Source organism: Mustela nigripes, chromosome 2 (genome assembly GCF_022355385.1).
Source record: "Mustela nigripes isolate SB6536 chromosome 2, MUSNIG.SB6536, whole genome shotgun sequence".
Classification (NCBI taxonomy): domain Eukaryota; kingdom Metazoa; phylum Chordata; class Mammalia; order Carnivora; family Mustelidae; genus Mustela; species Mustela nigripes.
Window position 1 is genome coordinate 94,701,089 of NC_081558.1, and position 23,409 is coordinate 94,724,497.

Consider the following 23,409-nt stretch of genomic DNA (forward strand, 5'->3'; position numbering starts at 1 on the left):
TTCTTTTTTATTTCGGTCTCAACACAAATGTCTCCCTCTTAGAGAGCCCTTTCCAAATCACCCTGGCGAAAAGAGCCCTCCACCCTCCACCAGTCACCCTCACCCCCCTCACTGCATCATCTTCGTAGTGTTTTTCCTTACCTGCTATTCTCCTGTTCTTTGTCTTCCTTTGTCTTCCTAGAACGTCAGCCCTGTAGGAGCAGGGATCCTGCCTATTCTGTTCACCCTGAGTCTCCTGCACCTAGAACAGTGCCTGGCACATAGCAGTTAGCAGTATTAGTTTCCAAGGGCTGCCATAACAACATACCACAAACTGGAGGGCATAAAAGAGACATTTATTTTTTTCACTGTCCTGGAACTAGCAATCTGAAAGCACAGTGTTGGCAGAACCACACTCTCTCTGAAGGTTCTGGGGAAGACTCCTTCCTTGTTTCACCCTTGCTTCCTGGTTTATAGCTGCATCTTTTCAGTTTCTATTATTGTCATCACACGACCTGATTCCTCTGTGTCTGTTTCAAAATCTCTGTGTTTACAAGGACCACATATAAATTTAAAGTCCACCCTGATCCAGTGTGATCTCATCTTAACATGATTACATCTACCAAGACCCCATTTGCAAATAAAATAACATTTATAGATACCAGGGATTATGGCTTCAACATATTTGTGGGGGTGGGGACACAATTTGGCCCACAAGAGTAGCTAATAAATATATTGAACAAATGATCTCCTGTTCTCCAAAAAAATGCTATAATATGATAAACTCTCAAATAAATTCAAGCAAAGGCTTTGGAAGGCATCATTCTGCCCAGGTTTTGTGATGATCAAACAGTACATAAAATGTCTTTTGCTGGGGTGCTTGGGTGGCTCAGTGGGTTAAAGCCTCTGCCTTTGGCTCAGGTCATGATCCCAGGGTCCTGGGATCGAGCCCTGCATGGGCGGGGTGGGGGGGGTCCCTGAGGGGGGGGGTCCCTGCTCAGCAGGGAGCCTGCTTTCCCCCCCCACCTGCCTTTCTGCCTACTTGTGATCTCTGTCTGTCAAATAAAGTCTAAAAGGAAAAAAAAATGTCTTTTGCTGACGATAGTAACTGGAGAGTCCAAATCAAGGGAAATAATGGCTTCAATGTTCTAGGCACAGATTCAACTTCAGGTGGGATATGAAGTTTCTAGGTGCCACAATCTCAGTGTTCTTACATATTTAATCTATGAGAGCGATTTAAAGGCATTGTAAATAAAGTTTAGACAAGAAAACCAACCATCATCCCACTACCCTAACATATTTTGGGGAAAATTCAGGAGGGGAGCTTTCCAGGCAGTGGAAACACCAAGTACAAAAGCCTTGAGACATCCATGAGCTTGGTGTGTTCAAGGAGCAGAGAAGGCAGTGCAGCAGGGGTTAGCAGTGGTTCACAGGATGATCCGAGTCTCTTGCTGGACATCTCTGTGGGTGTCCATCAGCTCACAAACCAGCAACCTTCCATTATCTGAAGTCCTCCAAACACCTTAACTTCCACACCCCCTCTGCAAGGACACTAACCCACAAAAAGGATGTAGTGTGGACCTGTTGTGTGTGAAGAAGGGGGATGATGGATACAGTTGGGTCCTCTCTGGGCATTTGGAATTGGGACAGGATAAGGGTCAAACAGTCTCTGGAAAGTTCTGTGACCCCGGAAGCTGTGGGAAAGGTGCTGTGTTCTCCACTTCAGCCAGAGACAAAGGAGGCAGGTCAGTAGGAAGAGCAGCAGGGATTCAGAGCTGAGTCAGTCAACAGTCAGCTTCCTGGTGCACCCATCCTGACAGCCAGCAGGATTCCTGCCTCAGGTTCCAGGGCACTTGCCAACATCCCTATCATACATTCTGAGTTCTTTAGCATGAGCTGATTTGGGTCAACCAAGAAGAGAAGAGTTTTGAGTAAAAGAATTCTGTGGTTTAAAAAAAAGCCTCAAGGCATCGTGGATGCCTTGGATAATTTTATTTAACTCAATGTTAATAATTTTATTTAACTCAATGTTAATATTTTTACTTTAAGATTCTATTTATTTATTTGAGAGAGCGTGAGAGAGAGGACATGAGCAGGGTGAAGGAACAGAGGGGGAGCCCAACACTGGGCTTGATCCCAGAACCCTGGGATCATGACCTGAGCCGAAGGCAGACATTTAACTGACAACGCCACCCAGGCATCCATGAGTTCATTAAAATTTAACAGCTTTCTATCTGAAGGACTTCTCAGAGGCTTTAATAGGATTGTGTATATCCAAAAAGGAATTCTCAAAAAAAAAAAAAAACAAAACAAAACCAAAACAACAAAACAAAACAAACCCTCATATGAGATGCATTTCCTACATTGCTTTCCCAGGCTGCACTGGGAAATAGCTTAGCAGTGTTAAGCTGGAAGGGTTTCAATTTCCATTTTGACTGAGTCCTGTAAGGTTGGGAATGATAGAGGAGAGCCCACCTGTTCCAACCACCTGGAACAAGCCTGTTATTGAAAACACTCATTGCAGCGAGTAATTTTATCCAGTAGGTAAAAAGGATAAGGCCAGAGTGAGAGAGGAATACCTGAAGGGACAGAGAGAAAGAGAATCAAGTGATCTGGTTTTTGTCCATTGGGGCCAGGCTTTCAATGAAATTACTGAAAGCTTAGAATCATTTCAGTACATTTGTCAACTCCAAAATCACATTTCAGGAATGGATGTGCTCACTCATGCGACCCGCCTAAAATGTATGCCCCTCCACAAGACGGTTTACTGTCTGAATGTGGAGACTGAGACTCCCCTGCTCAGATAATTCAGAAAAGGATTAGGTAGAAACTATTGGCTTCACAACTGATCCCCAAGCTCCCCAGGGCTTGCCCTTCATCTCTCTTGTACCTACCTGTCACCTGCTGGGTCGGGCACCCCAGAGACTAGCAGGTTGGCCTGGCCACCCGGAAACGCCAGGTCTGATGATGCAGGGAATTAAGATCCAAACTGACACCCGACAGAGAATGGAGAATGCGGGACAGAGGTTGTTGCGGCGGACAAAAGGGACCCTGGGTCTGGCTAGGTTTTGCTGGGGGCCAGGTCTAAGCTTTATGAGATGCCAGAGGAGGGCAGCGATGCCGGGCTCTAGGGGCCAGTTGGAGGGCTCAGTCAGGCCCACGCTTGGGTGGGGAGGCCCGGCGAGCCGGTCCGTGGAGGGCCTCGAACACCCAGCTAACAGCCCATGCTAGACTGCCTCTGGTAGACTGGGTGTAGGAAACAGGTTTTCTGTGATGTTTATCCATGACAAGCCATCTGTCCACACGCCTCGATGAGTCATACACCGCCTGCGGCGGCACCTAGTCCAACTAAGGCTCTACCGGGGCGCTGCGACCGGACCCTCCTCTGACCGCCGCGCGCGACGTCGCGGGTCTAAAGGCGCCCGTCAGAACCCAACAGCCGCCTCGCCCACGGCCTGACCCCGCCCCCTTCCCCGGGCCCGCCCGCCCCCTGGGGGGCGGAGACGTCGGAGCTGTGAGCAGAGCCGAGAGAAGAGCGCAGCGGCGCTCGGCGTCGGCACGCCCGGCCCTCCAGCGCGAGGACCTCTGAGAGCTGAGCGCGAAGACTGCACAGGCGAGTTCCGCAGGGCTAGTGTAGCACGGTGCCCGGGTTCTCGCGTTTGGCCGAGCGATGTGCCCGGGTGTCAGGGCGCGGGAACCTGGGCTCAGGTGAAGCTCTGGGAAAGGACAGCGAGGCGGCGACGAGATGGAAGCGGAGGAGTCCTGCGCCCCCGGCGCTCCCGGTGACCGCGGTACCCAGAGAGACCAGCGCGCACCCAGCCCAGAGCCGCGCCTGTCTAGCCAGCTGCTACCGGAGCTGTACACCTTTGCGGCGCGAGTGCTTTTCTACCTGGCTCCCGTCTACCTAGCCGGCTACGTGGGGCTCAGCATAACCTGGCTGCTGCTCGGCGCTCTGCTGTGGATGTGGTGGCGCAGGAACCGCCGCGGGAAGCTTGGGCGTCTGGCGGCCGCCTTCGAATTCCTGGACAACGAACGCCAGTTCATTAGCCGCGAGCTGAGGGACCAGCACCTGCCGGCCTGGGTGAGCTGCGGGGAGCCGGGCGGAGGTCGGAAGTGGGGCGGATGCTCTTAGAGGTTTGGAAAGAACCTGCGCTCGGTCGGGGAGCTGGGTGGGGGCTGCAGCTGCGCGATCCGCACACCTGTTGCCCCACCAAGCCCGGAGCACAGACCCCCTCGCCACGGCCGTCCCTCAGTCTCCTCTCCATCGCCGTTCCCAGAATTGTGGGTTGGGGGGAGATTGTCGTGGGTTGGGGGGAACCTAGGTTTCACTTAAGGGCCCAGAGCCTGGGAGAAAAGTCACGGGCGGGCCACACCCAGGGGAAAAAGGGCGTCTGGGACTTCGCAAAGTTACTCGGGCGGGGGAGCAGAAGGCGTTTCTTCCACACACATGTTGATTCAAAAAAAAAAAAAAAAAAAAAAAAAAAAGCTGGGTGCAAAACTGATCCGCAAATGCAGCAGTGACAAAACTGCAGACTAGCTGCCTCAACAGAGGTCCCAACAGACAGAGGAGGCTGGCCTAGAGATGGGATTGAAGGGATGGGGTGGGAGGCTGGATCACCAGCTTCTCTCCCTTCCTCTACATGGTAGGGATGTTCAACATTCACATTCCACACTACAGACCCATCTCCTAGTGTGCAATGGCCTGGACTAGGGTTTCTCAAATGCTACCAGTTCTGAGAAGCACCTGGCCTGCTTAACAAAAACAAGTTCTGAGCCCCACCTAACAACTCCCAGGTGGAACTGAGGCACCTGGATGAATTTGGCAACAGGGGCATTGGGCCCAAGCTTTGGTCTGTGGCAAACTACACTTCTGGGTGCTTCTCTGATTCTCCCAGATACTCTCAGGCCCACAGGGGGAGATGACCAGAAGCCACCAGACCCCACATTTCCTCTGACCTGATGACTTTATTCTAAAATCCAGCCCCACCGTGAGAGTAGCCAACAAAATGAGATATGCCAAGAACATATTCGAAAGGCCTGTTTATCTTTAAAACGAGAGAAATTAAGCCTTACTATATTAGTTTGCTATGGTTGCTATAACAAAGTAGCACAGACACACAACAAAAATTCATCTAGATCGAGGCATCAGCACTCTTTGCTTCTTCTGAGGCTTCTTTTTGCTTTGTAGGTAGCTGTCTCCCCCGTGTCTTCATAGGGTCTTCCCTCTGTACATATCCGTGCCCAAATGTCCCCCTCTTACAAGGTCACAAGTCAGATTGGGTTAGGGCCCATCCTAATAATCTCCTTTTAAATTAATCACCTATTTAAAGACACTGTCTAAAAAGAGTCACATTCTGGAGTACTGGCAGTTAGGATTTCAACATAAGAATTTGGGGAATATGGCTCACTGCAAAACACTGATATTTAATACACGGACTGAGTACAGTTTTGTAAATTGGCTTACATATACTGAGGACGAGGGGGCCCAAACCTTCTATAAGGGTGCACAATAAAAAAGCACAATGACAACTTTCGTAGGGGAGCAGCCATGGGAATGGTATTTGGGGTCTGTCTCTTGATTATGCTGATTATTCTTTGGGGGGTTGTAATCCTGAAAGATCTAGATCCAGAGAGCAGGCCGAGACCTAGCCACGTGCCTTGCTCATTGTTGAGGGAGTTTTGGATGCCTGTCATATCTCTGTTTGGACCCCATGGTGGCTTCAGTCCATGAGGGTGGGCTCGTGAGGCCTCACCTAGTGACAGGCCTCCCTTTCCGCCCTTCCTTGGATTAGGGAACACCTCCAGACACTCGGTTGTGTACAAAAGGCAATGTTTCTGAAATTGAGGCAAGAATCACATCCTGTAGGGGCATTGATGTGCCCCCCCCCCAGAGTGCCCCCATGCACATAAACACCAGATGCAACATGAAACTAGCCAACAGGGAGCTCAGCCTGATGTGTAAGGCAACACAAGAAGCTACCTAACCTCATAAACTATACCCCACACCTGACCCAGCTGGGCATAGGGACACACAGAGGAAGATAATGGCATCTCTCCTTCCAAGAGGGTAGTCTGGAGCAGGAAGTAGATGCAATATAGATAATTGCCATGGAGGTCTCAGAGAAGCCAGAGGTAGCCTGAATAGGGTCCAGCCAAGGGTTGAAAGCATGGAGTAAAGGACATCCCACTTGATTTCCATAGTAGATTGTCCCCAGACCATAGCCTCCCTCTTCTTTGGCAGAGTCCTGGGAGGGGCCTGACCTCAGTTTATGTTCTCTAGACTCTCCTGGCTGGTGGGCTGGGCCTGGATTGCCTTTTGGATTGAAGCAGTGGTGCTATGAAGGGGATTCCAAGCTGGGGGAAGCTTTCGAGCACAGCACAGAAGCACACCGTGGCCAGTGTATGAGAGAGTACTGTGTGGTTTGGTTTGGTTTGGCTGAAGTGTGTAGTAGGGGCTGACAGACAGGGGCCCCACTGAGGTGGGCTTGATAGAGGTTGGGCCTGATTCTGAAGGTCACAAGGAGCCTGTGGAAGGCTTTGGAAAGGCCCTGTAAAAAGCAGCACAAAGGGAGGAATAAACCTGGAGAAGAGAGACCAGATGAGAAAGCCTTGGCTCTGGGTATGGCAGAGGCAGTGTGCTCCTTGCCGATGATTTTAGAGCATGGGAATCCTTATCCTATACATGGGCCTTTCAGTGTGCCGTTTCCGTTTGGAGAACTGATTGCCTTGCACGGAAGCAGGGTCGATGACTTAACACCTCCTTTGGTCTCAAGAAATATTTTTACAAAACAACAGATGACAAGCCCATAGTTGGCAGGGAAGGGCAGGGGTTGATGAGGAGTCTTGGCTATAGCACTCAGGCACAGCCCTGCGAGTCGTCCCCTGCATGGCATTTCCCAGTGAAGGGATGTGGGGAATCCAGCGCACCTGCTGCTTGGAAAGGGCATCTAGTTCTACTTTGCACCAAGACCCCGTGAGGGGGTGGAGGCCCGGGCCAGGCTGAGCTGGAACAAGACTCTCCTGCCAGGCCCTGGTGGCCATGACTAGTTCTCAATGAAGTCAAGGCTCCTTCTCAACACGTTGCTCCAAGCTGTTGTCCCCAGGTGATCTTAGTGAGTCCTTTCCCTCCGTGAGCCTCAGTGTCCCCACCTGTGAAAGGGGTTGTTTCTCGGGTCAAACATCACACTGCCCTGCCCCTCCTCTGGTTCCATTCCATGGAAGAGCTAGCTGGAAGGAAGGATTCCTTCGCCTTCAAAGGGGCCACAGGTAAAGAAGCTGTGGATTCTTTTGTGGAGTGCACGTGGCTGGTCCCTTGGAGGGAGCTGCCCTCCACTGCTGGCGCTCTGAGCGGAGGAGCAGCTGCCGCTCACTGTTCATGTGTGAGTGTTCTATGTGTCTCTGTGTGTGAATGGTCTGGGATAGATTTTTTTGTAGAGATCTGGCACAGTGTTTAGGTCTGTTTTTTGGGGAATGAAGAGCCTCTTGAGTGAGCCCACCCTGCTAGGGCTGGGGACTAGGGACAGCACAGAGTGGAAAGTGAAGCCCTTGCTGCTGCAGAGCTGGAGAAGGCCCAGCTCGGCCATCCCATCTTACCACAGGCCCTGGGAAGTCGGTTCTGCAGGTGACTGTGGCCTGGCCCTGGCCTGGCCCGAGAGGGAGGCTGTGGAGAGGAGGCACCGGCGTGTGATCAGTGGGGGGTGGGGGAAGAGGATTCTCAGTCTCCCAGGCCTCTTACGGGACCTTTCCCTGGCTTGACACTCATCAGTGAGTGTGTCTCACCAGCAGACACTTCTATTTGTGATCCCTGCTCCAGCCGGGCTTGCTCTCTCCTGCCAGCTGATAGCAATCAGTTAGTTGGCAGTTTTGCTGGGGACAATTAACTCTGTATCTGCTGAGATGGGGGTGGGGCTGATGTGATGTGGTGGCAGGTACAGGCTCGGAGTCCGATGCTCATTCACGGGTGGGGGTGGGTGGGAAGCTTGAGAAGGCTCCCTGTGTTCTCGGGGTCCCTGATTCCCCTCTGAAAATGGCAAGGCTTTAGGAGATGCTCTGCAGAGTCTTCAGTGGTTGGAGTCTGCCCTCACGACTAAAAGCCCAATTGGCTTTTCTGTCCTGCTGCTGGCCCCCAGGACACTGTTCGGCAGCGTTTCTTGCCTACCCATCATCTAAATTGGTTCACACAAAGCAGGGTACACTCAAGGCCTCCCAGCAAGTGTCCCTGGGATGGTCTCCTCCAGGCTCCTGCCAGCATTCAGGCCGAGGACTAGAGCTAAGTGTGTTGCTTCCCTGGGGCTGAGCATGACATTCCTTCCAAGGGTGGGGCAGCCCTCTGCCCTGGCCCCATCTCTCACGATCCCTCCTTGTACTGACACTCTGGTTAATTAGAGGAAATAAATGCAGTGGCAGCTCTGAGCTGGGCGGGCCACTCAGATTACCTCAATTCTCAGAGCCCATGCTTGGGGACCTGGTCTTAAACATCCGCTTGAAGCCAGGGGACTTCTTACTTGTGAGGTCCCTGTAGCCCTGCGAGGTCCTGAGTATGGCTGGGAGTCAGTCTTGTCCTTGGGAAGGAAGAGGCACGGCACATTTTAGTCATGACCCGTGGGTCTCTGCCCCACGTCTCTGTGATGCTTCATGGACTTCTCACATCTTGGGCCAGGGTTGGGCAAGAAGAGGGGCAGAATGTGGGCATCCACCCCTCCAGGCCCAACACAGGGATGTTAGGCATCCGCGTATTCATTCCTATATGCAGTCAGCAAGCATCTCTTGAGGACTTACAGTGTGTCAGGCCCATGATGATATGCGTGACACATGGCCCCCGCCTGCAAGGAATCCCTGGTCTGGGTGGGGATTCAGACCTGCTAGAACCGCCTTTCCTGATTTAGTGTGATCGGTCCTCAGAGGTGGCAGGGCAAGGCTCTGAGAAAGCCTCCGGGCAGGTTTGGTCACTTGAGCTCATAAGCTCCTTCTGAGGTGAGCAGATTCTGGGACAGCAATTTGTGATACCCAAACTCACATGGGACGTCCTATTGCTTTAGGTGTAAGGGGCTGAGTTTTTCTGCAACAGAAGTGTCCACAGCAACCTTTTCTCCGACCAAGTATCTGAGGACCTTGGTAATGGGGGAGATCATGATGTAGATAAGGCTCAGGGCCAAGGCAGGGGACAGCCATTGTCCTGCTCTTCTGTTGTGGCCCCCTGTCTGGTGGGCAGAAAGTGTGAAGAGCTGGTCACCAGCTTCCTTCGGCCTCCTAGCCTGGTCTTGACAGCAGGTTGAGCTGGTACTTCAGTGGGAATGGCCCCAGTCACTCTGAGGGCACTTCTGGCAGCTGTGTGCTATCCCCTGGAGGCCACAACCCAGCTACACAAATGAGCAGGGGACGGGGACCTAGGCTTCCCTGCCCCCTTCGTGACCCTCCCATCCCTCCATTCAGAGTTTCTCCCCCCGGAGAGTTCCAGGGGTTTTTAATTGAGGGGAACCTGGAGTTTACAGCCCAGACACGTTCACACGTGCTTGAGGAAAGTGCTTTCTCTCTTCCTCCTTCTTTACCGCAAATAGAGAAGAAGAATGAAAATGTTTTCTGTCCCAGTGGGAACTAGTAAAAGGGAAAGCCCCATTCTCTTTCCCCTGCTCTTCAAGCCAAGGGAACGAGAGTTCACCCCCTCAGACCACACGGGGAGTCGGGGCCGGAGCTGGAGTGGCCGCTCCTGCCCTAGAAGCCCCATCCCAGTGTACCAGGAGTCTCCCAGACACTCAGAGTAGAGGGCCAGGGACTTTTCAGGGACACAGGATGTCTCAACCCCAGAGTCACCTACTCCATCCTTTTGCCTGGGTTGTGTTTAGTTTTTTAGTTCACATTGGTTGTAAGTTGGTAAAAAATCTGGTTTTTCTGGTTATAAAAGTGAAAGTAGTCCCATTGTAGAACATTTGGAAATGGCCTAAGAGAATTAGGACAAGTGTTTACAGTCCCTCCACTCAGAAACACACCATTCTATTTGCGTGTACTTCTTTTGTATGGAAGGTGTATAAAACAGTTCTTTAAAAAACTTGTGCCTTTTTTCTTTTTCCTATATTTTTGTTTGTAATATTATATTACCAACATTCTCCCAAAAAACCTGTTTAAGGATTATGCTATCCTTCACATGAATGTACCCTGCGCTGCTGAACCATTTCACTAGCATTGATGATCTGTCATTTCCCAGCATGTCCTCCTCTTATGGGTAGCCGAGGCAGGCAGCTTCTCCTAGATCTGTCTGGATTTTCTCCCCCTGATCTGCCAGCCTGGCTCCCTTGACTTTTCCTTCAAGTCCAAGCTCAGGCCCCCCCACTCTCAGATCCTACTCCTCGGGGCCCTCACAGCATCCGGAGCCTTTCTGCACTTGCACCTGATTTTTGTGTCTGACTTTTCCTCCAGACTGAATGCTCTTCTAGGACAAAAGTATGTTTCCTGCTCACGTCTGTTTTCTCAGTTCCTTGCTTGGTGCCCAGTACACAGTAGGTGCTCAGGAGAAGTCTGTCCCTCGGGCCCTAGAAGGTAGGAATCTTAGTCCATGTTTCCCAAGTTCCTTACCATGGATTCCTACATGTTAAACTCACGTCAATGATTAGGAACACCTGGGATCCCGGGTGGCTCAGTCGGTTAAGCATCTGCCTTTGGCTCAGGTCATGATCTCGGGGTCCAGGGAACCTGCTTCTCCCTCTTCCTCTCCCCCTCTCTATGCTTATGCTTGTGCTCTCTCTTTCTCCCAAATAAATAAATAAAATCTTTTTTAAAAAATGCTTAGGAACACCTTAACGATTCTCATTCCCTCTTCACTGTGGCCTCATCAGCATCAGGGATTATACTTTTTGGTATTCTAAGGCATACATCATTTTATTATACTTTGCAGATAATTGCATTTTTTTTTTTTAACAAATTGAAAGTTTGTGGCAACCCCGCATCGAGCAAGTCTATCAACACATTTTTCCAACATCATTTGCTCACTTTATGTCCCTGTGTCACATGTTGGTAATCCTTGCAGTATTTCAGACTTTTTCATCATCATTATATTTGGTGATCTGTGATTAGTGAGTATGACTCCCTGAAAGCTCAGGGATGGATAGCATTTATAGCAATAAAGTATTTTTTAAATTAAGGTATGTACATTTTTTAACGTAATACTATTGTACACTTAATAGAATACAGTATAGTGTAAACATAGCTTTTATATGGGAAACTGAAAAATACATTTGACTTATTTTATTGTAATAGTCACTTCATCCCAATGATCTAGAACCAAACCTGCAGTATCTCTAAGGAATGCCTATACTAGTCGATAAGCAAAAAGATACTTTTTTATTTTTAACCTTTGGGCATTACCAAACCCAACTGTCTGACGGAACTCTCTGGTCACCCACAATTACTCTCAGGTCTCCTTGAAGAAAACGCCTCTGTGGACGGCTAAGGGCAGCCCCTCTGTGCAGCAAGCCCTCCTTCCTCAGCAAAGGGGACAGGCTCTTGTCTCCAGGATTCTTGTCCCCAGTGGCTGCCTTTGCAGTCTTACCCACGTGTTGTCCTCCTCCTGGGTCCAGGTGACTCAGGCCGGTCTGCGGGCCAGGTGTGTTGTTAAAGAGCCTGTGGATTTTAGAACAGCATTAGGCAGTATTTCAAGTTGGCAAAAATTTTTCCTTTAAAGCACTTTTAGCCAGGAGATTTAAAGTAGAACAGTGGACATATTTAGAAGCCATTTGTTGTTTTGGTTTTTTTAAAGAATTTATTTATTTATTTGACAGAGATCACAAGCAGGCAGAGAAGCAGGCAGAGAGAGATGGAGAAGCAGGCTCCCTGCTGAGCAGAGAACCTGATGTGGGACTCGATCCCAGGACTCTGGGATCATGACCTGAGCCAAAGGCAGAAGCTTTAATCCACTGAGCCACCCAGGCGCCCTAGAAGCCGTTTTTATGGTTAAATGTTTATCCCTCAAGAACAGAGGGAAAATGGGTCAAAGGCTGGGCTTCACCAGGAAAAAAGTGTGTGAAATAAGGGACCATTTTCCAGCAGAGGCGGAACCACCAAATAGGAACAACGGGGCGGGAGCCTGTCTGGGAAGACCAGAGCCACAGGGCCTCCCTGTGTCGGACTTCCCTGGGGGATACTTGGAGTGAGGGGGCTCCTCTCCTCTCTGAGTGTGGGAGGGAGTTGGCTGCAGCAGTTTGAGTCTGCGGGCGTGTGAGCGTAACAATATGCCCACTGGTGCAGAGAAGAACTGTGAGGCTTTTGTCCAAGCAAAGAGGTTGTGTCCTTGTGTGTACGTGTGATTCTGTGGCTGTGTCTGCATCATTCTGAGGGCGCATGTCTCAGGTTTTTGAGGTACAAGGAGACTCACAGGCCTTCACTGTACCTCTCTACATCTGCGGGTCGGTCCAAGGTTGCTCGCATGGGAGGAGTTACCATCCCTGTGACAGGGAGGGAGCCAGATTGGCCTGGTGACAGACAGGCCCTTTAAGTGCAGCTGTCCTACACCCCCTGCCTCCTGAGAGGGTCTGGTGACCCAAAGCTGCCGCCCGGGCCTCCCAGCCTGGCTGTGAGTCCTGCCTGGGCTCCTGCTCTGATGGCTGCAGGCATCCCTCTGGCTCATTGCATCACTGCAGTGGGATCATTTGTCCTAAAGGGTTTACGAGATAAAGCACACGACCACCTGGAGATGAAGCATTGATGTGCAGGGCCCTGGTCTTGGCCTCTGCGAGCCTGGAATTCTGTTTTGGACTTGACTTTGCTTTAGTCTATCTCTCTGTTCTGAGCTCTCGTTACCTCCATTGCCTAAAAACTGCTGTCATCAAAACATGAGCCATGCTGCCTGGGAGGCTTTGGCGTATGCACACTAACAGCAGATGTGAGTCAGCATTAGGGAGACCTCAGGGGCTGGGGGAGCCCCCCCCCCACCTTTCTAAGGTTCTCTGAGAGGCACTGGAGGGGGAAGGGCAGGCAGCCAGGGTCCTGGTGACTTGACCACAGGCCAGAGCAACTTTGAGATTTTCCAGGCCTGCTTTGGGGAAGTGCTCACACCTGTAGTACATCAGTCAGGGTAGTGTTCATGGTCTGGGGTATGAACGGTGCTAGAGTTCTGAGTGTGTCTCTATTGTGGGGGATTCGCATTCATCATCTCCTGGTTGTAGACCTGGGGAGCAGAGGCATGGCAGCCTCACTTCCCTCAATCAGGAGAAACCTGAGGCTGCAGAGAAGGGGTCAGGACCAGACCCTGCTCCTCAGGGACCCCCCGGCAGTACTTCTTACTCCTGGGGTCTGGCTAGAGAAAGCAGCTGGGGAGTGGAAGTGGCTCACACTTTAGGGGCAGGGGCAGCACCCAAAAAAGCCAGGCAGACTAATGGTATTTTTTATCTGCTAGCTCTTGCCTCCCCTTGCTCATTGTGGCACAAAAGATACTCCCTTTGTAAAAGAATCAAGGTCCATAAGCTGCTGGTAAGAATTTTATGACAAAGCAGTATTCTCCCAAGAATGACAGCTGGAGACACAGACTGTGACTTTGGAGCCCTAGTTAGGAGCCGCAGAGAGTGGAGGAGCCACTTTCTTCCAGGGCCTGAGCAGGTCCTCCAGCAAGCCCTGAACACTCACTGTCCCACACTCTCTACCACCTCAATCAGAACAACCAGGGAGCTGGTTAAAGATAAAGTTTCCGGGCCCCTGCCCAGAGGCTTCAGGTTCCTGGATCAGAATCTCTGAGCGCCCTCACCAAGAATCCACGTTTTAAGGGACTCTCCAGGTGGAGGTCTTGTACACACAAAAGGTTGAAACCCCCTGCCTGAGTCTGACCCTTTGCAATGCCAGGAGCTGTGGGTGTCTCCCAGCCAGCTGGTCTCAGGGATCCCCAGCCTTGTGAGGTATTGGAACAAAAGTTCAGTGATTTCAGGACTCAGCCTGAGCACAGGCCTCCAGTCTTTTTCTGCCTTCCCTTCCTTTGTTTAGGGAGGAAAAACACGCAGAGAGGCTCTGAACGGGTCCCTCTGCCACGTCTCACTGTGGAGCCCTCCCCACATTGGGCAGTTTCATGCAGGTGCCTCCTGGGCATTGGACCCAGGCTGTCTGCAGCGTACCCCTCAGCCAATCAGCAGAGGCTAAGAAAACTATCCTCAACTGCCTTCCTTCTCTGGCCTCAGGCACCTTCACTGTGTTCTCTCATTTTCTCTTCTCCCTTCTGTGTGGCTTCCCAAAGCGCTGAGCCACAGGCATCTGGAGATCCCATAGACAATTTACCGGACTTTGGATCAGACAGAGCTGGACACATAGCCCAGGAGACATTGTTCTTGTCATGTACCCGAGGACAGAGGTGGCTGAGTGTCTGCATCTCGGGCAACTGACAACTGCCAACAACGGTCACCACTTCTGGAGCATTTGTACTGAGCCAGGGAGGGGACCGAGCACCACACATGCATTGTCTTATTTACTCATCTCAGGGACTCTGTGAAACTGGCAGCATTGTACCCATCTTGTGGATGAGAAAACTGAGGCTGTCAGAGGTGAAATTTTAAATGCACAAGGAATACTTCTACACTAAGATGTGGACCTCACGTGCTGACACTTCAGGTGCAGCAGGCGGGGAGAAAAAGTTTGTAGGCTGGGCTCAAATTGTATGCAGGTGAAATGTGAGTTCCGGTCACCTGGGTGATCTGGGCGGGTACCAACTGGTCTCTGAGCCTCTCCTCATCTGTAAAATGGGGATGATTGTGCCTTTGCTGTGCACCTTATGGAGTATTAGGAAGGTGAAATGAAAGTATCTATAGAATGTCCTTTGTAAACTATAAAGCATGGTGTACCAGTGAAGACTCAGGTACCATGAGGGCAATCCTCTGCTAAATTAGACTTTCTGTAAAAGAGGAAAACATAGTCGTCCATAAAGTCTTCTTAAGAGGAGTGAGAGCAGCCAGGTGCCGAAGTACAGAATTGGTGGTAAGATGGACCTGGGTCTGTGTCTCAGCTCTGGACTCCATAGCTGGTGACTATGAGCAACCCTTCTGAGCCTTACTTTCCTCATCAGTACAATGGGGCTGATAAGGAATTAAGGTGAGTTTTAAGTGACATGAGATAACATGAACCAAAAAAGTCTGAAAATAGGGTGGAAAAAGATACAACTGGGCAAATCTGAAACAAAAGTAAGGGAGAATGGCAATTTTCATATTAGACAAAATAGAATGTAACTTGGGTACATCCTAAAGACCAGGATGTTATAGCATATAGCATGAAAAAGGTAACACAGCAATCATGGACATGTATGTGCTGTATAAAATAAACCTGAAATGTAAACCAACAGCCCAAGAGAACTGCACAGAGAAGTAGATAAATCCATAGCTGGGCTTGGCAATTCTAACACATTCCTCTCTGAAAATGATACATCAAGTAGACAAAGAGGAAACAAGGATAAAGAATATTGGGAGGGCATGATTTTTTTTTTTTTTTTACAAAGGACATGGTTAATAACTTGATCATATATGGAGTAGCCACAGGAATTAATCATTACTAGGCCACAAAGGAATTATCAATATATTCCAGTGGATTGCTATCCTACAGACTGTGCAGACCATAAAGAAAAGGAATCAGAAAACAATAAATAGCCTTAGAAATCTCATATGTCTACATATTTTAAAATATCATTATTTAAAAATTATTGTTTGAAAAGTAATTGTAATAGAAATTATGAAAAGACAGGAAGCTGAATAATGATAAAATACAATGGCAAAAATCATAGGGGAATTTATAAGTTTGAATTTGAATAAACCAAAAACTGAAATAAATTCTTCAACTCTAAGAACATAAAAGAGCAACAGATTTAGATCAAAGGAATAGAGAGAGAATTAATACATATAATTGTGAAAATGAACAAAAATTTTGATTATAAATGTAAAGGAGAAAGAATGACAACTGAAGTTAGTTCTATGAAAAGATTAGTGCAATGGGCAAAATCTTAGTCGAGCTTGATCTATTAATAGAAAAAGATGAAAATAAAATCTGGAATGAAAACACAGAAGTAACTACAGATAAAGCAGATTAAAAATAATAAAATATAAAAAAAAATATCAATACATTTGAAAACCTAGTTGAACTAGATACATTTCTAGAAATGCCCAGATTACCACAATAAGAGATAAGGAGACCTTGAATACACCATTAACCACTGAAGACAGAAAATGTAATTTCCCACTCCAAGAGCCTCAGGCTATGATGGCTTTATAGGTAAGAAACACTAAAGTTCACTGATTGGGTAATTCCTATTATTTACAGGTTGTTTCAGAAAACAGGATATGGAAAAGCTTTATCACTAGTGTTATAATTTATTGTAAAATCTTTATACCAAAACTAGGTATGGATTGTACAAAAACAAAAATTATAGATATCACTTTGAATCGTGAGTGTATAAAACCTAAATGTGATATCAGGCTAACTAAATGTACTGCTTCAAATGGGGCTTATCCCAAGAACTAGAGATGGTTTTGTTTTATTAAGAAATCACTTAAGTTGGCCACCTTAATGGGCGAAAGGGAAAAATAACACAATTATCCCAATAGATTTGAGAAAGCATTGAATGTAGTTCAATACCCATTTCTTTTCTTTTTTTTTTTTTTTAAAGAATTTATTTATTTGACAGAGAGTGAGAGGAGAGAGAGCACAAGCAGGGGGAGCAGCAGAGGGAGAGGGGGAAGGCTCCCTGCTCAGCAGGGAGCCCGATGCGGACTCGATCCCAGGACCTTGAGATCATGACCTGAGCTGAAGGCAGAGGTTTAACCCACTGAGCCACCCAGGTGTCCCTCAATACCCATTTCTTTTTCTTTTCTTTTCTTTTTTTTTTTTTAAAGATTTTATTTATTTATTTGACAAAAATCACAAGTAGGCAGAGAGAGAGGAGGAAGCAGGCTCCCTGCTGAGCAGAGAGCCCGATGCGGGACTCGATCCCAGGACCCTGAGATTATGACCTGAGCCGAAGGCAGCGGCTTAACCACTGAGCCACCCAGGCACCCTCAATACCCATTTCTAACGAAAGCTCTTGAAAATTTAGCTATCGAAAAGAACATCCTCAATCTGATAGCTTTCCTCTAAAAATCTACAGCGAAAAGCACGCTTCATGGAAAAACTTCTGTTTGATGTCAGGAACAAGATAGAGCTGCTTGCTGTCACCACCACTGTCTGGTGTGGTACCAGAGCGCTTGGCCAATGAAGACAAACTTAAGAAAAATAAGAAGGATAAAGATAAGAAAAAAAAAAAAGGTTATTGGAGATTATATATAAATAACGTATGAGAATTAATGAACAATTAGAACCAACAACAAATTTCAACAAAGTTGCACAGAAAACGAAATACCATTTTTAATAACCATAAAACCTCCTAAGTAGGGACGCCTGGGTGGCTCAGTTGGTTGGACGACTGCCTTCGGCTCAGGTCATGATCCTGGAGTTTCCTGATCAAGTCCCGCATCGGGCTCCCAGCTCCACGGGGAGTCTGCTCCTCTCTCTGACCTTCTCCTCGCTCATGCTCTCTCTCACTGTCTCTCTCAAATAAATAAATAAAATCTTTAAAAAAAAAAAAAAACCTCCTAAGTAATCTAACAAAAAAACGGGATTTTTATAAAGAAAGACTTATGATCTTAAATGTGAATACAATCAGATGTAAATTAATAAGGGGAAATATTCTGTTCGTGGATGCAAAACTTAATATCGTAAAGCTATCTGTTCTCCCACAAATATATAAAATCCCAGGAGGATTATTGGAGGGAAGATGGACAAGATTCTAAAATTCATTTTGGAAGCATAAATACTATTAGCTCAGTTGGTTTGAATAAGAAAAGCAAACAGGAACCCCCCTACCCTGGGTCATGCTGCAAAGCTACAGTGATTAGTATGGTGTGGTGCTGGCAGGAAACAGGCACTCAGACCATGGAGTTCCTTGCCAAGTCCAGAAACACACCAGAGTACACATGAGAAGCTGACATATGAGAAAAGTCGCTTCACAAATCAGGAGGAAAGATGGAATTTTTTTTTTTTTTAGATATGTGTTATTTAAAAATTGTCTTAGTGAGAGTTTGGATAGAAATGAAATTCTATACCTATCCTACCTGCTATAAAACTTTCAGACAGACTGAAGACCTAAGTACAGAGCTAAAATATAAAGTCAACAGATTAAAAACATGAAATAATTTCGAGAATTTGAAGTAGGGAAAGAGTGTTTTAAAAGGCCAATTATAATGGAAAAAAAGACTCCTTGGTCTCCAGGGAGAATTGGTGCTGAGTAGTTGTTCAGTAAGTGTCTGCCTCTCTGATGTCATTCCCTGGCCCAGGACTTACTCTGCAGCAGTCACAGAGAAGGTGGCCTGGCTCAGGATTTGGCTCACTGGGGAGTCCTGACGGGTGCTGAGATTCAGGCTGAGAGGAGCCAGCCGGGTGCCTGAGGCAGAAGAGGCTGACTTGATGATCCCTTATTTTCTTGGCCTGAATTGCTCTCATCAGGGCATTCAGGCTTGTTCTCTAGAGGAGTGTCTTAGCAAGGAGCCTCAAACACTAGTGTGGCTGGCCAAGAGAACATGAAAACAGTGCGGGCCCTGGGCACTCTGCTGCTGCCCACACAGTCAGTGTGAGTGTGGGCCACTCTAATGCAAGGGCTGGGCTAGTCATTGATATTTCACAACCAACTCTGCCGGATCTCCAGAATCCTGCCAGGAGCTGGTTAAAAATAAATTGCAAGGCCCCACCTGGAAACACTCTGATTCAGTAGGTGTGAAAGGCAGCTCAGGAATCTGCGTCTGGGAGTCTGACTGGCTCCCAAATGTGGCCAGGATAGGACCTGCCAGGCTGGATCACTTTTCCAGGGTGCAGGAGATCAGAACTAGCTCCCAGTGGTGCAGAACCTCGCCCTAGGTCCTCCCCTGGAGAGGTGTGATAGGAGGTGGAGGGGATATACATATCAGGTGTGCCCAGGGGCAAGATGGGAGTACAGTGGTCAGGATGGAAAGAGGAGAGGGAGGGGTCCAGCCAGCTGGCTTGGCAGAAGAGGCATAAGGGTGCCAGGGAAAGCCCACCTTTCTCCTCTGTGAGGGTCCCACTCCCCGCACCTTGGTATGATCCTGTACTGGAATGGTTTGTTAATTGCCTGCTTCCTTTACTAGCCTGGGAGCTGTTGGAAGGCAAGAAGCTTGCATTCATTTATGTGTTCATTCATCCCACAAATATTTATTAAGATAGTCACATGCTGGGGTCAGGCACTAATAGGTCAGCCCACTAGAGCTTACAGGCTAGTAAGGAGGCAGGCAGTAAGACCCAGCAGCTCTAAAGAGGTCCTTTAAAAGCCACAATGCAGAACTGGCAGATACCTAGTAGGGACACCTGTCTCTGACTTGAGAGATCAGGAAAGGCTTCCTGGAAGAAGTGAAGTTGAAGATGGTGATGAATGGAGCAATCAAAGAGATGGGGATGTCAGTTTCAGCCCCACATGGAATTGTTATGTCAGTGCTGGGAGGAGTGATACAGAGCAATGAAAGGCCTCAGCTCCCTTTGCCTCTTAGGGGCTTGGAACCTAACCCAGGGTGGCAGCAGCAGGGAGTGTCTGGTGAATAGGCTGCTGCTCCCCAGTGAGCTGGATGGGCCAGCCGTAGTTCCTGCCCACTTCCCCCAGATCCCTTTCCCCTCTTTCCCTTCTGTTCCTATGGACTGGGCCAGCTCCTCCTCTGGGAACCAGGCAGTGATTTTCCTTTAGCACTTGGGAATATTAGATGTTTCTTCAAGTTAATATGTATCATTGTCCAGAACTGGGGAAACTGAGGCTGGAAGAAGGGCTGGATGTTCTGGGAGTCCCAGAAGCACTGGGCTTCTCTGACTTCTCAAGGCTGTTAAAAACTGCTCCTAAGGGGCGCCTGGGTGGCTCAGTGGGTTAAAGCCTCTGCCTTCAGCTTGGATCATGATCCCAGGGTCCTGGGATTGAGCCCCACATCTGGCTCTTTGCTCAGCAGGGAGCCTGCTTCCTCCTCTCTCTCTCTCTCTCTCTCTCTCTTTCTCTCTCTCTCTCTCTGCCTGCCTATCTGCCTACTTGTGATCTCTGTCAAATAAATAAAGAAAATCTTAAAAACAAAAAACAAAAAAAACTGCTCCTAAGAGGCATCTGGGTAGCTCAGTCTGTTAAGTCACCCACCCTTGATATCGGCTCGGGTCATGATCTCAGGGTCGTGACATCTAGCTCTGTACTGGGTTCCACACTCAGCAGGGAGTCTGCTTAGGATTCTCTCTTCCTCCCTCTCTCCCTCAGCACCTTCTCCCCACTCCAAATCTTTTTTTAAAAAGTCAGATTCCTAAAGGAATTAAATTACTCTATACTCCTGGGCATAGTGTTCTATGCCAGAGTCTATGTTTGGGCCTTCAGGGCACCCCCAGAGCTACCCCAAGGCCTGGTGTACACTAGGTGTGTGAACTGTATGGACATGTTTCCTTTCCTGACCTTGGGAGGTCCTCTGCCCACCATGAATGTGATCCTGAGTTGGTTTGTGCTCTGAGGACTTGACAACAGAAATGGCCATTGCTGCCATTTTACTGACCACGTTTTGTGTCAGGCACCAGTGGTCTTGCCCATTTGTCCTTGAAAACCTTGGGGCTGGGCTGGAGGGTCTATGAGAAGCTCAGCAGATACTGGTGGAGATTGAGCCTCTGGCAGGGAAGGGATTCAGAACTGTCAGAATCAGATCGTGCAAAGCTTAGCTGATAGGATCATCACCCCCTCACCCCCTCAACCCTCTGCCCAGCCCCTCGCAGCCCGCCCCCCTGCCAGGCAACCCAGGGATGTGGCTGGGGGCTGTGACTTGAAGGAAGCTCCCTGTGTGAGAACAGGATCTGGCCTGCTGGGTAGGGGTGCTCCCCATTCTCCTGTTGCCTAGGCAAACAACATGATCCCCTTTCCAAGCCTTTCGGATTGGCAATTGTTACCTTAGGAATCACCACCATCCTACCTGCTGCTAACTGAAAAAAGCAGACAGCCAAACACTGATCTCAATTTCTGTGAAAACTACATATGCTTATTTCTATAAGAGGCTGGAAGGAGACACTTGTTAATGGTGGTTGTCACTCAGCACTTTCCGATAAAAATGTCGGGGCGGGGGGGGGGGGCACCTGGGTGGCTCAAGTGGGTTAAGCCGCTGCCTTCTGCTCCGGTCATGATCTCGGGGTCCTGGGATCGAGCCCCGCATTGGGCTCTCTGCTCAGCAGGGAGCCTGCTTCCTCCTCTCTCTCTCTCTGCCTGCCTCTCTGCCTACTTGTGGTCTCTCTCTGTCAAATAAATAAATAAAATCTTGAAAAAAAATATGTCTTTGGGGTCCCTGGGTGGCTCAGTGGGTTAAATCCTCTGCCTTTGGCTGGGGTCGCGATCCCAGAGTCCTTGGATCGAGCCCCGCTTCGGGCTCTCTGCTCGGCGGGACCAACTCTGCCTGGCTCTCTGCCTACTTATGATCTCTGTCAAATAAATATGTGAAATCTTTAAAAAAAAAAAAAGAAAAGAAAAAAGTCTTTCCTTCTGCTCACCTACAGTTTTCTAATTTTTCTCCAGAGGCCACTATTACTTGTGTCATTAAAAGACTATGGAGGACGGAAGTGGCAATTAATTGTGTCATTAAAAGACTAAGCAGGACGGAATTGGCGAGGAGCCGAGCCGGGTGGGGATTCCACATTTCCCCCCCCAGAAGGCGGGGCTTATTTGCATAAGCAAACAGGGGATTCTGGCCTCGCCCTTCCAGCCTCCTGGCTGCTGGGCGCAGTCTGCCCAGAACTGCCTACCTGCGAGCCTTGGGGCATCGTTGGTGCGGTCTGGCCGCTTGTCGCCTGCCCCACCGGACAGTGTGCCCCAGGGCAGGGCTGGCCAAGTCTCCTGGTCGGTGCCTGGCGAGTGCTGAGCCGGGGTGGGGAGGCAGAGCAGAGGCAAACGTGGGGTGGGAGCGGAAGGGTCTGGGGGATAGGGGGAGGCACGGGCTGAGTCTGACTTACCCTAGCGCCTTCTGTTCCCTAGATCCACTTCCCGGATGTGGAGCGGGTCGAGTGGGCCAACAAGGTAAGGCTGAGGTGGGCCTGCCGGGGCCGGCCTCCTGGGCCTGGTCCCCGTGGTGCCCCTGGGCTCAGTGACCCCACCCTGGATGGGAGCTGTGCCACAAAGGCCTGCTGGCAGTAACCCTTCTCCTTGCCAGTGACTGTCTTTAAAAAACAAACATCTTTCTTTAGCGTGAAATTAATGCACAGGCAGAGCAGAAATGTTAGAAAACACCAGGAAGTATAGAGAAAAATGCAGCCCGGATAAGGAGATCCGGCCAGGAGGCCAGGATCAGGGCCTCCCAGGAGAGGAGGGTGGTATCTCACCCCAGCTGCCCTTTGCCTGTGGCCAGCCGAGATCTGCCTCCAATGACTCGGCACCCTCCCACAGGGTGCCTAGCCTTTCAGAGCCGGTCCCTCATCTGTGCGTGGGGATAATTATGGTCCCTGCCTTGGGAGGTTGTGAGGATCCCTCAGGTAATGAAAGCGCCACAGGGCCCAGAGGTCAGGAACACTGTCATCATCAGTATGACCACTGTTGTTGGATCCTGCTGGTCACACCCTTGGGGCCTGCTGCAGGAAGCCCTGGGAGGGCCTGGCTCTGAGACTCCTGGTCTGGCCTTTTCTTACAGATGAGGAAACAGAGTCTGCCCCTGCCTGATGAGTCCAAAACTGTCTCCTAGATGTGGAAACTCTAGTACCTTCCCACCCACTCAGGTATCCTGATTCAGGACTTTTTCTATAGAGACCTTGCCTCTGTTCGGTTGGAAAAGTCCATAGCAGGAATGACTTGAGTTTAGGTATAAAAGGACTTTCTGATGGTTTTTGAGCCAAGGCTGATAGTCTTATGTTACCAGATAAGTCATTGCCATGTGGGTCAGAAGCTGCTCCCAGCTGGCAGACAGAAGTTGGAGGAAGTGCGGGCTCCTTTCAGATGAGTCACCTGGTTTCTGTGGACTAATGCAGGGCCCAGGGCCCCTGGGACAGACCTTGTTCTTCCTGCCTGCATGTCCACCAGTTCACGGGTGCACTTGTATGCTCTGTCCTTTCTTGCATTGACAGTCGCACACAAGGTGCTGGGGACTTGTGACTGGTTGGACCAGGCTCCTGCCCTCTGCTCAGGGCATGGATGGGGATACAGTTGTGTAGACGGACCCTACACGGGGGTACTGCTTGTGTCCCAAAGAACTTTGTGCTCAGGATGCACTCGGCAGACCACAAAGCAGGGAGTCAGGAAGATGGGACCAGCCCTAAGGGGGCTCTTAATAGAGATGGAAGTGGTAAAGCCCTGAAACATCACTGCCTCAGGCTCCTCTCATGATGGGTCTGGGGAATGCAAGGTGCATCTTGTGAACTATGACCCAGGTCCAGGAGAAGGAAAGGGAGAAGACT

The 23,409-nt window shown here is 49.3% G+C and overlaps 1 protein-coding gene across 6 annotated transcripts in view; it reads left to right on the plus strand.

Annotated features, from left to right (window-relative positions):
• The first annotated feature begins 2,969 nt into the window (after positions 1 to 2,969).
• Positions 2,970 to 23,409, plus strand: part of ESYT3 (extended synaptotagmin 3) — a 48,837-nt gene continuing 28,397 nt past the window's right edge. For 3 of the 6 annotated variants that reach the window (XM_059391001.1, XM_059391003.1, XM_059391002.1), the window contains exons 1-2: positions 2,970 to 4,060; positions 22,001 to 22,042. In XM_059391001.1, coding sequence (XP_059246984.1) covers positions 3,725 to 4,060; positions 22,001 to 22,042 — 378 coding nt within the window. In that variant the 5' untranslated portion in view covers positions 2,970 to 3,724. Of the gene's footprint in view, positions 4,061 to 21,806; positions 21,866 to 22,000; positions 22,043 to 22,649; positions 22,735 to 23,409 lie in introns of those variants that run through there. The other 3 variants (XM_059391004.1, XM_059391005.1, XM_059391000.1) reach the window with 3 other exon arrangements.